General features: G+C 39.6%; 2 protein-coding genes across 2 annotated transcripts in view; one reads left to right on the plus strand and one right to left on the minus strand.

Annotated features, from left to right (window-relative positions):
- The window catches only part of LOC127355546 (collagen alpha-1(XI) chain), a 40,063-nt gene extending 34,950 nt beyond the window's left edge, over window positions 1-5,113 (minus strand). The window contains exon 1 of the mRNA XM_051386566.1: window positions 4,675-5,113. Within this exon, the coding sequence (XP_051242526.1) occupies window positions 4,675-4,753 (79 nt within the window). The 5' untranslated portion in view covers window positions 4,754-5,113. The remainder of the gene's footprint in view (window positions 1-4,674) is intronic.
- A 2,662-nt stretch (window positions 5,114-7,775) lies between these two features.
- On the plus strand, window positions 7,776-15,048 carry LOC127355604 (retinol dehydrogenase 8). Its single transcript, XM_051386659.1, has 6 exons — window positions 7,776-7,971; window positions 11,739-11,900; window positions 12,011-12,190; window positions 12,473-12,566; window positions 13,732-13,915; window positions 14,006-15,048. The coding sequence occupies exons 1-6, from the start codon at window positions 7,866-7,868 to the stop codon at window positions 14,231-14,233; spliced, it is 954 nt and encodes a 317-aa protein (XP_051242619.1). The 5' UTR covers window positions 7,776-7,865; the 3' UTR covers window positions 14,234-15,048.
- Window positions 15,049-15,378: the final 330 nt, after the last annotated feature.

Genomic DNA, 15,378 nt, shown 5'->3' on the forward strand with positions numbered 1-15,378 from the left:
TTGTCCTGATATCTCTCGAAAGGGTCTCCATTTGGTATTCTGCCCTCATTGTGTCCTTGTAGTTATTTAAAGTATCGAACACTTCTTGGAAAGTTTTAACAAGAACATGAGGCGGCTGTGGTTTGGCTGTAGCTCTGGTAAATTAGGCTGGTTGTAAAACAGTAAAAGGACCAAAGATATGCACCATAAACTTTGTATTTCACTAATATTTATCTAAAAGGAAGCAGGGGTTAGCACTTGACCATCACCACCACAATGTTCCTGGTAGTCGTACCTCCATCTTGGTTGTGCAACAAACAGAGTTTCAACTCCAAGATCCTTCTATTTCTTTTTTTAACTCACAGTTAGACACTGTTTACCGTTGAAGTCATTACATTGCACTAGCCTCTGCACACATTATACCCTTGGGGGAAGCTTTTTGCTAGCAGGTGAAAAGCGATACGCTGCAGAGACCCACCCACCAACAGCAGAATTATTAGTGACAACGTGTGCCAGTTAAAGTCCCAATTGGGGAGGAAAAAGGATAAAAATGTGGAAACAAGACTTCAGTATCTTAGGTTAGCGATGTTAACATGCTACCATCTTGGTTTAGCATGTTATCATGCCAATCCAAAAGTTCAAGGGGGTGAAAAGAAATCCAAAATATGACTTTTTTTGGGCAACTTTATAAAACATGAATGTAGTTGTGTAAGCAAATGTCCAAATCCCAAAATGGAAAACCGAATACCTTCCCAATGAGAGAATATCCAAATACTTGAATATTCGGGTCCAGCCCTAATGCTAACATTTGCTAATTAACACTAAACACCTAAAGTACAGCTAAGTCACCTTGAAGAGAATGTCTGTACAAAGATTTCACGGTAATCCATCCTATAGTTGTTGAAATATTTCTGCCAGCAGGGATACAAATATTTAAAAAGAGGATTTCCACACTGGATCACATGTGGTAGAAAACTACTACTGTTGTGCCTCTGGCCATATCCTAATCATTGACGTCACAGCAGGTTTTTCCCATCATCTGTCCAATCAAAAACACCTGCTATAAAATGACTAATTGGGGTGTGAACCATATTGTTTGATTTTCAACCAACTGTTTGCAGACATACAGAGTAACTGCTGTTTTACTTTTAGGGTTAAACTGGAAATCTTAGTTGCTGTTGTTGAGGCCAGACAATGAAATTTAAGAAACACACACTGGAGAGTTGAGGCAAGTAGCTTCTACTTACACATACTTAACATGTGTGAACTTGGCCAAGAGCCTCACCAGATACAGGGTACAGATCTTAAACCAATTTTATTTTATTGTTTTCCTTCATTTACACATTGCACAACTTGTGTCCTGTATAATCATCCAACACGAATACACACTGAATAAATTAAGTAGTTCCATTTGGGAATGATTTTATCTAAACTTTTAACTTTAGTTTTGGAATAAACTAGTTCATAAAGTAGCAGGAAGGCTTTAAACTGAACACATTTGGATTTATATGTTACATTAACAATCTGGTGATTTTAGTATTGAATACTCTGAATATTTTAAATGCAATAAATAGCAAGAGTCGGGGCTACCTAAACACACAAGTTACATACAGACCGTGAGCCAGGTAAGAGTCCGAAACACCTTAGGCCAGACTGCAACATGCTTGACCGTAACTTGGCCACATTTCTCGAATAACTATTATCATAATTTACACCCGACCGGCTGACAGCCAGGTGTGTGACCGCATTTGACAGTAGTCAAAAAGGCCAAAAAGCAAGAGTGACATGTAACTCAAGACAGTTTAATAATGGGTGTACGAAAGAGTCTGTCCGGTAGCTGTAGAGGAACGTAAGAGCATGACAGAAGTGCAAGTTTTACTGTATGTATGCCCGTGGGAGTATGTGAATAGTATGTGAATGTGTGTTTGTGTCTCTCTTTACGAGGAGGGTTATTTACGAATAAATTCTTATTTACAAGGACCGCCAGGTGTGAGATGCTACAGGGTTCACACCCTGACCTAGTTTGACCTCAGATGACTCTAAAGGTCTGGAGGTCACATTAGTCACTCCAGTAATGACCTTCACAGACAGAGTGAGGCTTGGTCCAGAATGTGTGCGTTACTACCTAATATACATAGTTGGATAATACTTCTGCTAGCAACCTCAACAACTTCTGTCTGCTTTTTGTTTTTCAAATCTTATCTCTTAAAGGTTCAGCGCGTAACATTTAGAGGATATGTTGGCAAGAAATGGAATATAATATTCATAGGTGTGTTTTTGTTACCTTAGAGTGAGCCCTTTTTATCTACAGTTTACAGTGTATCTCAAGTTTGTTTCAGTTGGTTTCAATCTGCAATCTCACCACTAAATCCTTTAGAGGACCGGTGTGGCTTGGTTTGTCCGATCTGGGCTATTGTAGAAACATGGCGGCTCAACGTGGCGAACTCTATATATAATAGGCTCATTCTGAGGTAACAAAAACATAATGAGTTTTGTATTCAGGTGATTATACACTAATTAAAACATAGTTATGCACATTTTATTCTATTTCTGCCATATTCTGTAAATAAATGTAACCCACTGGAACTTTTAGTACATCACTGAGACTAGATCAAATAAACTATAATAAGTATCCGGCAGGCAAGTTTTCTTTTCATCTTCAGTACAAAGCCAGGTTGTTATTAATGACTTAAAGGCAATTGGGGCAAGTAAATACTTTTCGGCTTTCTCAGCATCTTCTCAGACAGAGCAGGGGGAGGCAACATGGTGGAGTCGCTGCCAAGTCACCTGCCCGCCGACTCTTCTGCAGTGAATTGCTGATGCAGTCCTGCATGAAGCCAGTGGATGTTGACTCGCAAATAAAAGAGTCATTAAACGAGAAAAACAACGGATGTAATGAAGTTAAGATGAAGGATGTGTGGGATGTGTGGTTCAGCCTTGAGTGCTCAGAACGGGTTGAGAACTGTTGATGTTGTTGGGCCTGTAAAGACAATGACGAAATCATATGTGACTGATTAAACAACCTCACCTCAAGGTCCATTTAATAGCTTTTTCTGGAACATTTGATCACATCACATGATCTTTATCAGCAGATCTCGTCTTGAGTTGTTGAGCCTTGTTTCCCAAGGTCGAGAATGAACTTTGAAGCACAACTTTTTACAGGCATAGTCTGACATTTTGGGACCTCACTGCGACAACAAGACTCCAGGATGTCACTGCACCTGGCCAAGACACCACAACGTGTCGAGATTAAACAAACAAGATATAACATGTTAATTAGAGAGGTTTAGAGTGCTGGTAGGTAGACACAACGAGGCTAGCTGTTTCCCCAGTTCCAGTCCTTGTGCTGAGCCAACTGGCTGCTGGCTCGACGAGAGTGGCGACGATCTTCTCCTCTAACTTTCGGCAAAGAAAGTGATTAAGCGTTTTTCTCCTAAACTATTCCTTTAAGGGAACATAAACGAGAACTCCTTAAAAGTGCAAAAAAAATTAAAAAACATTAAGTTAAAAAATCTACAATTCGATGATAACTTGCAACTGCTACTGAAGATCATGTGATTACGAGTGAAGGCTCCAGAACTCCAGTAAGCGTGATATTGGGGGGGGCAAAACAAATAAACTTGACATGAAAGTACCAAAACCTAAAAAAATTATTTTTCAGTTTAATAATAAAGACTAACCTTGCTCATCGGATCTGTCTTGATGCTTAGGGTCCAGGTTAAACAGGATAAAGCAGGTTAGCTCTAAGTATTTCTGCATGGTTCCTCAAGGTGCTGCATTTAGTTTCTCACCTTATAAGGGCCTACTGCTTAGATTTTAAGTGTTTTTTATGGTAAGAAAACCCAGCATATTCCCTCTTCAAACTACTCAAACACACTTGCATTTATGCTGATAAAAACATCAATGACACCAGGCTGTAACTGACCCCCCTCAACTGGTTCCAGTGCAGCTCCAGGGGCTGCTGTATGTAACCAAGCATTCCCAGTACAGTTCAGGCACAGCTCACTTTAATTTGCCTCAGTCTGTTCTCCATTACCCAGCTGTACAGGTTAAATATCCTGCATGCTGCTGTATGAGAGCAGAGACTGATGCAGCAGGTATGGCAGAACAAGTCTAGACATATAGGCCTATGCCTTTCGACTGTCTAGCAAATGTGCAGTGGGCTCAAGGAGCCCAGATCAGGGTAGTTCAGTTCAATAAGCTTTAGGCCTGCATGACCTGGCATGACAAAATCATCCGTCAAAGTGGAGACCAAAGGTGATTTTTTTTCTGGAAGTCACTATGAGACATTTATGTCTGTGTGTGTGTGTACGTGTATGTGTGTGTGTGTGTGTGTGTGTGTGTGTGTGTGTGTTTAGCAGGGTTGGGGGGGGGTTTACTAATTGACCATAAAAAATCAAGTTCACATCAACAGACCAAAAAACTGTCTAGGTTGTGTGTTTGGGAGAAGTTTAGGGTGACATGAACTAAACTTAAACTTGGCTCTTGAGGCCCTGAAAGCAGGTGTTGACAACTGATGTGACACAGTCATAGGAGGAGAGGAAGAGGAGCAGAGGAGAGGAAGAGGAGAGGAGAGGAGGAGAGGAAGCTTTGGCTAACTTTTTACAGCAGATAAAATAGAATCAAATCAATTAAGTTGAAATAATAATTTGCACAAAGATGAACCAATAAACAGTCCTGGACATTTCTACCTACCTGCCCTCGAGGTGCCAAACATCGTGATGAGCAGCAACAGCAGCCATGCCTCGCGCACTGAGCTCCATCGATCCATCATATTGCATCTGAAGCTATCGATCCAGCGGGCCAGTAAACTCCCTCGCGGCTGCTCCTCGCGCTCCTCCGCGGTACACCTGCAGTCAGAGCTTCGACGGCGTAGGTGTCGCTGCCTCGCGCCCGTGCGTCACAACGCCACGCGCTCCACCAAGCTGGCAATCAAGAGCGCGCGCACGCATGCAGGCCTATCTGACTGATGATCAGTGATAATCAGCAGCCCATGTGTTCCCGTCTTTACTGCTGTTTTTCCTCCTGGATGGACGGATGAAGAAGGGAGACCAGCGGGGGGAGAAAAAAAAAAGGAAGGTCTTTCCTCCTTCACCCGCTGAGAACTTTCCTCACTTTCTCTTCCCTCCTCCCCCTCACCTCCTCCCTCTCTCCCTCTCTCTCTCTCTCTCTCTCTCTCTCTCTCTCTCCGGGGTGAACCCTCCCTCCCTCACTCACTCTCCTGGTTGAGGCTCGTGGGGGCTGTACAGGAACATAATTACACCGCGTGTCATTATTAGCATCATTATTGTCTGAGTGATTTAAGGGGCTATGTGGTGTCTCTATCTGTCCCTCTCTCTCTCTCTCTCTCTCTCTCTCTCTCTCTCTCTCCGTGCGCACATTTTGGCACACGCGCACATCATAAGGTTGTCACGCACATATGGACGAGCACATAATCAGTTTCAGAGTTTGAAATATAAACCTGCCACCGAAGTTTCTCTAAAACTTGTGCCTCATTTAATTTTCTGTTCTCTCTCTCTCTCTCTCTCTCTCTCTCTCTCTACAGACACACACACGCGCACACACACACACACACACACACACACACACACACACAAAGCATGCTAGGACAGGACAACGGTGCTGCCCAACTAATAAAAATATGCTGCTGCAGATTCCAAATTCCAGTGCCTGTCTGTCTTTGCCCACCCCACACACTCTTCAAACACACCACACACACACACACACACACACAGAGAGAGAGAGAGAGAGAGAGAGAGAGAGAGAGAGAGATACACCATATTACTCCAATAGGCACAATAAACACCAAAATGTGCTTCCTGCCTTCTACTTCAGTGGTTTATCATTCTTTATCTCTAATGTGGGAACGTCTAAAGAACCTGCAGGTCACTGGGAGGCATCAGCAACCTTTTTTAAGAGAAGTTTATAGGGTGAAAAAGGCTGACAGGATCAGAGCTCAGTGCATGCACACACATGCATACATGCACTTGAATACCTATATGAGCCCCAGGTCTCTCCTGTCCTGCTTCAGCTTCCATTTACATTAGTCTTTATTGTCTTAGAAGACATTTGTATAGCATACCAGACTTAAAAGGAGAGCAGCAGTATACATAATCGTATAATCAAATCCAAATGTGTTTATATAGTACAGTAGTATATATTGTATACATTAAAATGCATCAAAACACACTTGATATTAGAGCAAATAAAAATAAATTGTGTTCTTAATAAATTAAGGGAAATACATTTAATATAAGGAATGTCTGAATGACAAAGAAAAGTGACAAAAACAGCACTGTCAATAAACTGTTTTTTAAATACATTTTACTGTACTGATGCCTGATAATGTGCACATAAAGGAGAGCATTAGATTCAAAGTGTAGATTTTCAACAGTGTAGTTTCATGTGAGTCTTATGAAGGAATAACTGTTTGTCTTGGTGCCATTTGGTGCTTTTAGTCTGTATTTTTGTGAATATGCTGGAGAGAAACTGTCTAGCATTATGGAGACTTTTGGCACATCTTTCAGCTGGTTATATGTAGATTATATGTCTTAAAATGAAGCTACTGTTAATGTACCGTGCAATAATCATTAGAGGTTCTGTTTTGGAAACAGTGGTGTTTTGGTAACACAAGTAAATTGCACCCAGGCACACACACATATACATACTGGCTTTGCCTTTTGAAGAAGAAAATAGATTCCAGGCATATTTTCAAATGCCCTACCTCCTGCTTCAAAAAGGTTGTCTTAGACTTATGACTGGCAGCTGCGCTTCACTTCAAGTGTGTGTGTGTGTGTGTGTGTGTGTGTGTGTGTGTGTGTGTGTGAGAGAGAGAGAGAGAGAGAGAGAGAGAGAGAGAGAGAGAGAGAGAGAGAGAGAGAGAGAGATTTTATTGTTATATATTCTACTGGTTATAATTATAACTTTTCTGACACTCACAGATATCTTCTTGGGCTTGAAAATAACAGTGTAAAATTAAAGTCTATCAAAGGTCTATTAAAAATGTAAATTTTTGGTCAAATAATGAATAAAGAACAAATAATTATGTGTGAGATTGTGAGTATATATATGTGTGTGTATGTGTATATGTGTATGTGTATTGATATAAGTATATATCTATATGTATGTACATGTTGGCATGGGTGTGTTTGTTTATATATATGTATGTATAATATGTATTTTGTGCTATATTGCACTATGATGTTATAACAATGCTTTAGTTACAACAGGCTGGTGGTATTGTAATTCTGTTCCTTTATGTGTGTGTGTGTGTGTGTGTGTGTGTGTGTGTGTGTGTGTGCCCTTTGATATTGTCTAATAATAATTTAAATATAATTAAATAAAAAAAAAACATCCACAAGCATCATCATGCATAACGCAGCCAGATTTTTGTTGGCTTTGAATAACAGAAGCGACTCCATTCATAGAGTTAGAGTGCGTTTGAATAATATTCATATTGACCACTGGGCGGCGCCAGATCTCTTTACCGAGCAGAGGCTGAACTTGGTCCTTTATCAGTTTGTTCTTCACACTGTCAGGTACACTGTGGCTCAGAAACTCAATGTCACTGTCAGGACTGGAGTTTTATCAAGTTTAATATATTGTCCCGACATGGATTTAATAAAATAATGAAGTTGTAAATGACAACCACAGCACCGAGCTGGACAACCGACCAGGCCCCGGTTAGATAATCTCAGTCTGTCCATGTGACTCTCTCCCCCTCTCTCTCTCTCTCTGTGTGTGTGTGTGTGTGTGTGTGTGTGTGTGTGTGTGTGTGTGTGTTTGTGTGTCTTATCCTCTTACAGTGGCTCTCACCTCAAAATCAGCGCTCATCCTGCAGAGCTGCTTGTGTGCTGGTGTCAGAGCGGAGAGGCAGCGGGGTCACCATGGCGAGTCCCGGGCAGAAAGTGGTGCTGATCACCGGCTGCTCCTCCGGTATCGGCCTGAGGATGGCCGTGATGCTGGCCCAAGATGAACAGAAGCGCTATCACGGTAGGTGCACTGTGGATGTGTGTGTGGAGAAAGAGAGAGATTATATTATATTATACTATATTATATTATATATTTAATTTCAATTTATTTATATTGTTTTCTAGGCATAACATGTAACAGGCTACATTTACGTTGCTGCCAGAGTACATAGACAAGGAAAAAAGTTTTATATCAAACAAATACATTGTTTAATAAAACAATACAACAGCTACTAATAGAAATAACTTTATTTGCATGGTGCATTTTACATTATTTGTTAAATCCTTCATAAATGTCACAACCACCCCTCTACTTCTCCTGCACTGTTTACACATAAGATGCTTAGGCCTACATCATGACAGAGTGCACATAAGAGTATTACACAATCCACATGATTATGTAGATTAAAGCCGCTGTCTCTGTTTCTCTCAATGCACAACAGATGAGTGTTTTCCACCTAAAGCTGACTGCTGTTTGCTTTGGTTTAAATAAAAAACAAAAAAATAAATAAAATCTGAACCACATGAGAGTAAATGAGGATCCAATTTAGATGTAACAACTGAGAATCAATAACACAGCTGTCTGGCCCAAGAGAATGAGCTGGAATACATTAATAAACGACAAACTCAAGGTTCTCCTCTCTGCTGAACCCTGCAAAAGGAAACTCCACAGCCTTCAGTATTTCCTCTCCATACAGGGGAGGTCAGAGGTCACAGTTAACTTTCTTCAGATTCTTTAGAGGCAGAACTTTTTGTGGTCCAGATGCTAAAAAATAAAATAAACCTCATAACCTCATATTACAGGCCACATAGGGTGGAACCTGGACATTAGAGCAGCAGCAATTAGTCGATAAATTGATTAGTTGTCAACTATTAAACTAACTGCCAGCTGTTTGATAATCAATTTATCATTTTGAATCATTTTTTTAAAGAAAAAATGTCAAAATTCTCGATTTCAGCCTCTCTTTTGTGAATGCTTTCAGGTTGTTTTTGTCCTCTATGACAGTAAACTTACTATCTTTTGGTTGTGGACAAAATAAGACATTTAAGGACGTCACCTTGAGCTTTGGGAAACTGAAATCAACATTTTTTACAATCGTCTGACACTTTATGGACCAAAAAACTGATTGATTAATTGAGAAAATGATCAACAGATTATGAAAACAATCACTTTTCTGAACAGTTACTTTCAATATGTGTCATTTTCAAAGGATAACATCCTACATAAATCATAATCAAAAAAGGTTTGCCATACATTTTTATAGTCATTTCAGCGCAGCCACAGTATGAACCAAAGATACTCTGACTGTTGCATCTCTTCTCTCAGCTATAAAGTGTGACTGCATGGGAATTAGCCTAGATGGCAAATTGTGTTGTAGACTACTGCAATCAGTTAATTGGGTTGTGACATTCATACAAAAATATCTAAATTGTCTAATCATGTATACATTACATTTCTTCTACTGTTCCCAGTGTCCATTGGTTCCTATTGCATTTTCATACTGTAATAATGTCAGTTACATTATTGTATATGAGTCACAGCAGTGCAGAGCTTTTAAACCAATCTGCACAGATATTATTATTATTAATTATTATTACCAAGCGATGATAATATAAAATGGACAAAACTGCATGCAAACTTGAAAGACTTTTTCACATATGGAAATTAATGTGAAACAATGTCTGCAGAATGGCCAGAAGACATTTAAAGTACAGATAATTTTTAATCTAAGAAGCTAAAACATTACATTTAGTTTTCTAGATTAAGGGCAATCTCCCAGCTCACCCAGCCTCATGTCTCTGATCCCAACTTAACCTTAGGTCACTCTTACATGTAACTCCAGACCATAACTAAGGCTTCACTACAGCCTTGCTTAGGCTAATTATTGCTCGCTGAGCTCCATTGTGGACTGTGAGGGCTATTCCTGGAATAGGCAGGTGACGTGAGCTCCGAGGCAAGACGCTAATGCTGATATGTAAACTGACTGTTGTAACAGGGCTGTTTATGAGAACAGTGTCTATATTAGGGCTACTTATGGTTATCTTTACTACTATAAGTATCTTTAGCACCGTCTTTACGGTTGTCCTTATCGTAGCCAGTTATTCAGAAAGTAAATTCATGAAAAAAACAGCCCAGAGGTTGAGTCAGGAAAGGGATGTGAACACAGTTTCCTTTGTGTGTTTGTACTTTAGCCTCCATTCTCACCTATAATCCCATGTCTCTTTGACAACATTTTTTGTTGCAACGCCCTCTCAGTTCTTCATGACCTTTACTCCTTTGTTTCCGTTCACTCACTATGACAGGAAATGTGCACAAAGACAAGGTCAGTCACGATGGAAATTCTCTCCTAAAAACTAAAACTAAAAATATACGTAAATGCACGTAAACAGAACATGTATTCAAAATAATTAAAAAGAACATTTTGTACATGACAAGTAATTAAAAAATAACGTGTTACACACATATCAAGACTCAAGTCTACTCAGCATGTTTTTATGTGTTAATCTTGTGTGAGTCTATATGCAGTCTGAGCCAATGAACTCGGTTTGACTCTGCACGTAGTATTATTGTCTTTTTGTAACCTCACTTACCTGGGCAGGTTGCCTATTCACATGCCTATTTACAGCAGCAGCCTGAAGGCGTAGTGCTTGTGTTGCAGGTAGGATGGGAATATCACATCCATTCACAAACTCATAATTGGAAGCTGCCCATGGAACTGAAAGGAGCGTAATTATATGCAGGGCTATTGGCAAACAGCAGTGGAAAAAAAAAGAATACCTCCATACAAGGCTAAATTGCATGACGAAGATCGAAATGGGTTTGAATACGTTTGCGGTTTGAAGTTAGTGTGGAGGTGCAACTCTTTTCATTGAAGTTGACAGTGGAAAAACCAGAAGTTGGCACTAGATGAAAAGTCAGGGGATCAACAAAGTTATTACATGTAATAATGTGGAGAACGTGTGTGTGAGTGTCTTTTCTAAATCTTTTCCAATCCATCCCATAGTTACTGTGATATAATTTAAAACCACCATAAAATCAGACTCATGGGTGGGCCAAGAGGAAAAGTCAGAGAATCACCAAAGTCAGTAGGCTTCATCCTCTGGAGACCATGAATGCCGATACATGTTTTCATGGCAGTCCATCATATAGTTGTGGAGATATTTAAGTCTGGACTAGCGTGTGGTGGACGAGCCAAATGACTGACCAACAGACCGATAACATTGACTGGTTTAAAGTACTGTATAAAGACTGAAAACATATTTTGTCTGTTCATATATCTTAAGTTAAATACCTGGGTTAGGTCCTGGACAGTGAAATATGAACACCTCAGCATCCTAAATGAAAGATAAAAACAACTGTCAGGGGATATGTTGTCACTAATTAATTGTATCCTGGTTTATATAAAGAGGTCTTTTGTGTGATTTTTATATTTTATGCACCAATGCACCGAGACAAATTCCTTGTACGTGCAAAAACTAACTTGGCAATAAACCTAATTCTGATTCAAATATGAGGAAACCAAGTGAGTTACAGACACTGTTGGAACAGACTTTGGGACTTTGGCTCTCTATAAAGCTTTATCCGACTCCATTTACATATAGTATTAGTCCAGCATGGAATAGTTTTCCTTCATTTAAATTCACATCAGTTTGTCTTTACAGATATAAAACATGTCACCAAAGCAAATCACAACAAAAATAAAGACGAATAAATTAAACACATTCAACAATCTCTTCCACACTCTCTCTCAGTTTTGTCTGTTTTTCCTTCTTTCCACCCGTTCACAGTCATAGCAACGATGCGTGATCTGAAACGTAAAGATAAGCTGGTGGAAGCTGCCGGGGATGCGTATGGGAAAACTCTTTCTCTGGCTGTGCTGGACGTCTGCGATGCTGAGTCCGTCAAACAGTGCATCGACGGCATCAAAGATCGCCATGTGGATGTCCTCAGTGAGTATGCATCCTCAGTGCTGAACCATGCATTGCTACACTGTCCCAAACTTCAACCATTACTCAATGTCGTCCTTCTTTGCTTTCTTTCCCTTCTCCTCCGTGACCAGTAAATAATGCAGGCATTGGCCTTGTGGGTCCACTGGAGAGCATCCCCATCGAAGAGATGAAGAAAGTGTTTGAGACCAATTTCTTCGGGGTGATCCGCATGATCAAGGAGGTGATGCCTGATATGAAGCGAAGGAAAGGAGGACACATCATCGTGGTCAGCAGCGTAATGGGACTGCAAGGTGAGCAGACAGACGTGAGACTGGATGAGCGAAGGGAGCGGAGGCGGGGCGGGGGCGTTAAATGGTACAGTGAGAACTGACAGGTCTGTTAGCTTCAGTCTGATGTATGAGTGGGTTGTTGATGGATGAATGGAAGAGTGGGTGGAGAACTGCAGGGAGACTGTTCAAATACTACTTTATGTCTTGACAAGCAGGGATGTGTCTACAAAACAACAAACACAAAGAGGTGATCTATTGAACTGTTCATGTCTGAAAATGTTAATATTTACTGTGTTTCTGTAGGTGTGGTGTTTAATGACGTGTACGCAGCGTCCAAGTTTGCTATGGAGGGATTCTGTGAGAGCTTGGCTGTGCAGCTCTTCAAGTTTAATGTCACGTGAGTGTCACAGATACTGCATCCATCATTATTAACAAACAAACAATAACACGGATACAAATAGTCTGACAGGCTGCAAACGATAATCAGTGTCATTACTGATGAATACATTGATTATGTTCTGAGTAATTGTGTGGGTTTTGACTGAATAAGAGTCTACAGACATGTTCGGCCTGTACTTAGCCCATATCTCAACTAAATGCTAATGTCAGCATGCTAACATGTTGATGCACATTAGGAAGAATGTTTACTATATAAGTTTAGCGAGCCAGCATGCTAACAGTTGCTAATTAGCACTAAACAGTGTATGTTCTCATAAGTGTTGAAGCATAACTCAGTATCGGACAAATACTAATTTTGGCCCGATGAAAGTAGGGTTGTAAAAAAATATTGAGAAATATCGTATTGCTATATTTTATGTTGTTATATTGTATCGATTATCAAAAACATTACTGATTTTTGTGGTTGAACCCCCAGAACACTAGATATCAGTGTTAACTGAGGGATATGATGCTGAATGTTACAGCGACTTTGATAAATACAAATGCAGATCTCACTGTTCTGGTTGCATAAAAACTTTTTTTAACTCATATTTTATGCATATGGTATGTGTTCTTTATCCTATGACAATGTATTTATTCTTTTTAAATCACATTATATCCCCTAGCTTTATCACAATATATGTATCGTATTGTACAGATGAAACGTACTGGATGAAACATTATTGGTAGCTGTATCCTACAAAAAAAAAAAGATTTAAAACTATACATTTTTTACTCCCCACTGTTTTTACCCTGTATGGATTCTTTAAAAGCACTGCCCACACCTCCTTTGGGACACCAGTACTATGTTGATTTTTCTGTCAGACTTCTTCTATGAAAAGTTATGTGGTAATTAAGTTATTGTAGGTAATTGTGGTAATAATACTCCAGGAAGCACAAAAGATAATAGTAGAGCAGAAAACCTAAAAAATATGGTGTCTTCCTACTTTCAAAGCAGTCTGTCAGGTCAACACTGATATAATCCTTAAAACCTTTGTGTCAAAATTCATGGCAACGCTCTAAAAAAATTATTTTAATTTAGGCAAACTCTTCCTCCATCTAACCATGCTCTGTTGTTGAATTCCAGTCGTCTAATGCCCCCCCTGCTGTGTGTCTCTCTTCAGATTGTCGCTGATTGAGCCGGGCCCGGTTCACACTGAATTTGAGGCAAAGATGATTCAGGATGTGAAGGAGAAGGAGTATCCCGGAGTCGATCCTGAGACGGTGCATTACTTCAAGAACGTCTATCTTCCTTCCTCTGTTGACATCTTCCAGGTACTGGGACAAACGCCTGATGACATCGCCAGAGTAAGTTCTCGAGCATCTGTCCGTCTGCATCAGTGATTAATCCTGTAAGCCTGATTGCAAATCTTCTATCTTTTCTGTCACTCCCTGCAGTGCACCAAGAAAGTGATCGAAGCAAGCAGGCCTCGTTTCCGTAATCTGACCAACCCCCGGTACTCGCCCATCGTAGCTCTGAAATACGCTGATGAAACTGGAGACCTGTCAGTCCATGCCTTCTACCACATGCTCTTTACCATGGGTCCTGTAATGCACGTCTGCATGACTGCCCTGAAGTATCTCACCTGTGGATGTCTGAGGAGCAGGACGGTCTCACCAAACTAGAAACTTATATCTTAAGCACAAATATGAATAATACAAACATTCTGCGTATGTATGTAGACCACAATAAAGATCACCCTCGGCTTAGGAAGTCAGAGGAAGAAACAAATACATACATACGTTGACGGCTTCAAAGAGTTTATCTTTTGTGACCTGCCATATTTCCTGCTGCAAATTGTAATGAATATATTATATGAACATATATGAACAGTATATATTTTCTCTTCTCTGTATAAGTGTTGTAGCTTTATGAATGTACAGATACGATACCTGTTGAGTCCAGTTGAGTTGATACACTACAGATTTTAACATTCGTTAGCCTACCCAGAGTGCCAAATGAGTAGGGTTCACCTCATTTTATTATTTTATCTCAATCAGTCCCACAAAACTTCACATTGTTTTTAACTCTAATTGGTTCAGAAAAAAATCGTCCTACACCAAGTTGATTTGCAGCCTGTGTATTTGGATGTATTTGCATTTATGTACATATTTTTCCAATTCTATTAATGTATTGGAACTATTTTGGCATTAAAAAATTGTTATTTATACCATCCATGAGTTGTGTTAGTGCAAATGGGGTTGCATACACATTACTCATCATTATGGTTAAGTCTTAGCTAATGAATATAATTTACTGATCCTTCTCGACTGTTTAGAAAAGACTCTTTAAAGGCAGTTTGTTTCTATCAAGTGACATTTCATCAAAGCTAAGCCATTGACTGCCTATTCAGAAATACCTAATCTGCATTGTTGTGATATCATAAGGGAATTCAGACAAACAAGTGTTTGATTTAAACAAATAAAGAAAATTGCCATTATATTTGTTTAATAGTATTTGTAACATGGACTAGTAAAAACTCTCAGTGATAAACATCTGGTTTTACTGAAACCACATCTGCAAACGATTTAAGAGATTTCTGTAAAAAACAAACACTTTCCACAGTTCTTTATCCATGTGAGCATCCATGAGCAAAGTTAGATTAGTGGGGTTTTTTTTCAAAATAAATATTAATATTTTACTCATAGCAAATTGTGAACAATTATGGGGAGAAATGCCTCGGCTCTCATAACCTACGGAAGACCTAAAGGGCCATGCATTCATACATTTTATTTCCTCCGTTTTCCCGTGATAACGAGTTAATTAATTC

The sequence above is a fragment of the Dicentrarchus labrax genome, unplaced genomic scaffold (genome assembly GCF_905237075.1).
Source record: "Dicentrarchus labrax unplaced genomic scaffold, dlabrax2021, whole genome shotgun sequence".
Taxonomy (NCBI): domain Eukaryota; kingdom Metazoa; phylum Chordata; class Actinopteri; family Moronidae; genus Dicentrarchus; species Dicentrarchus labrax.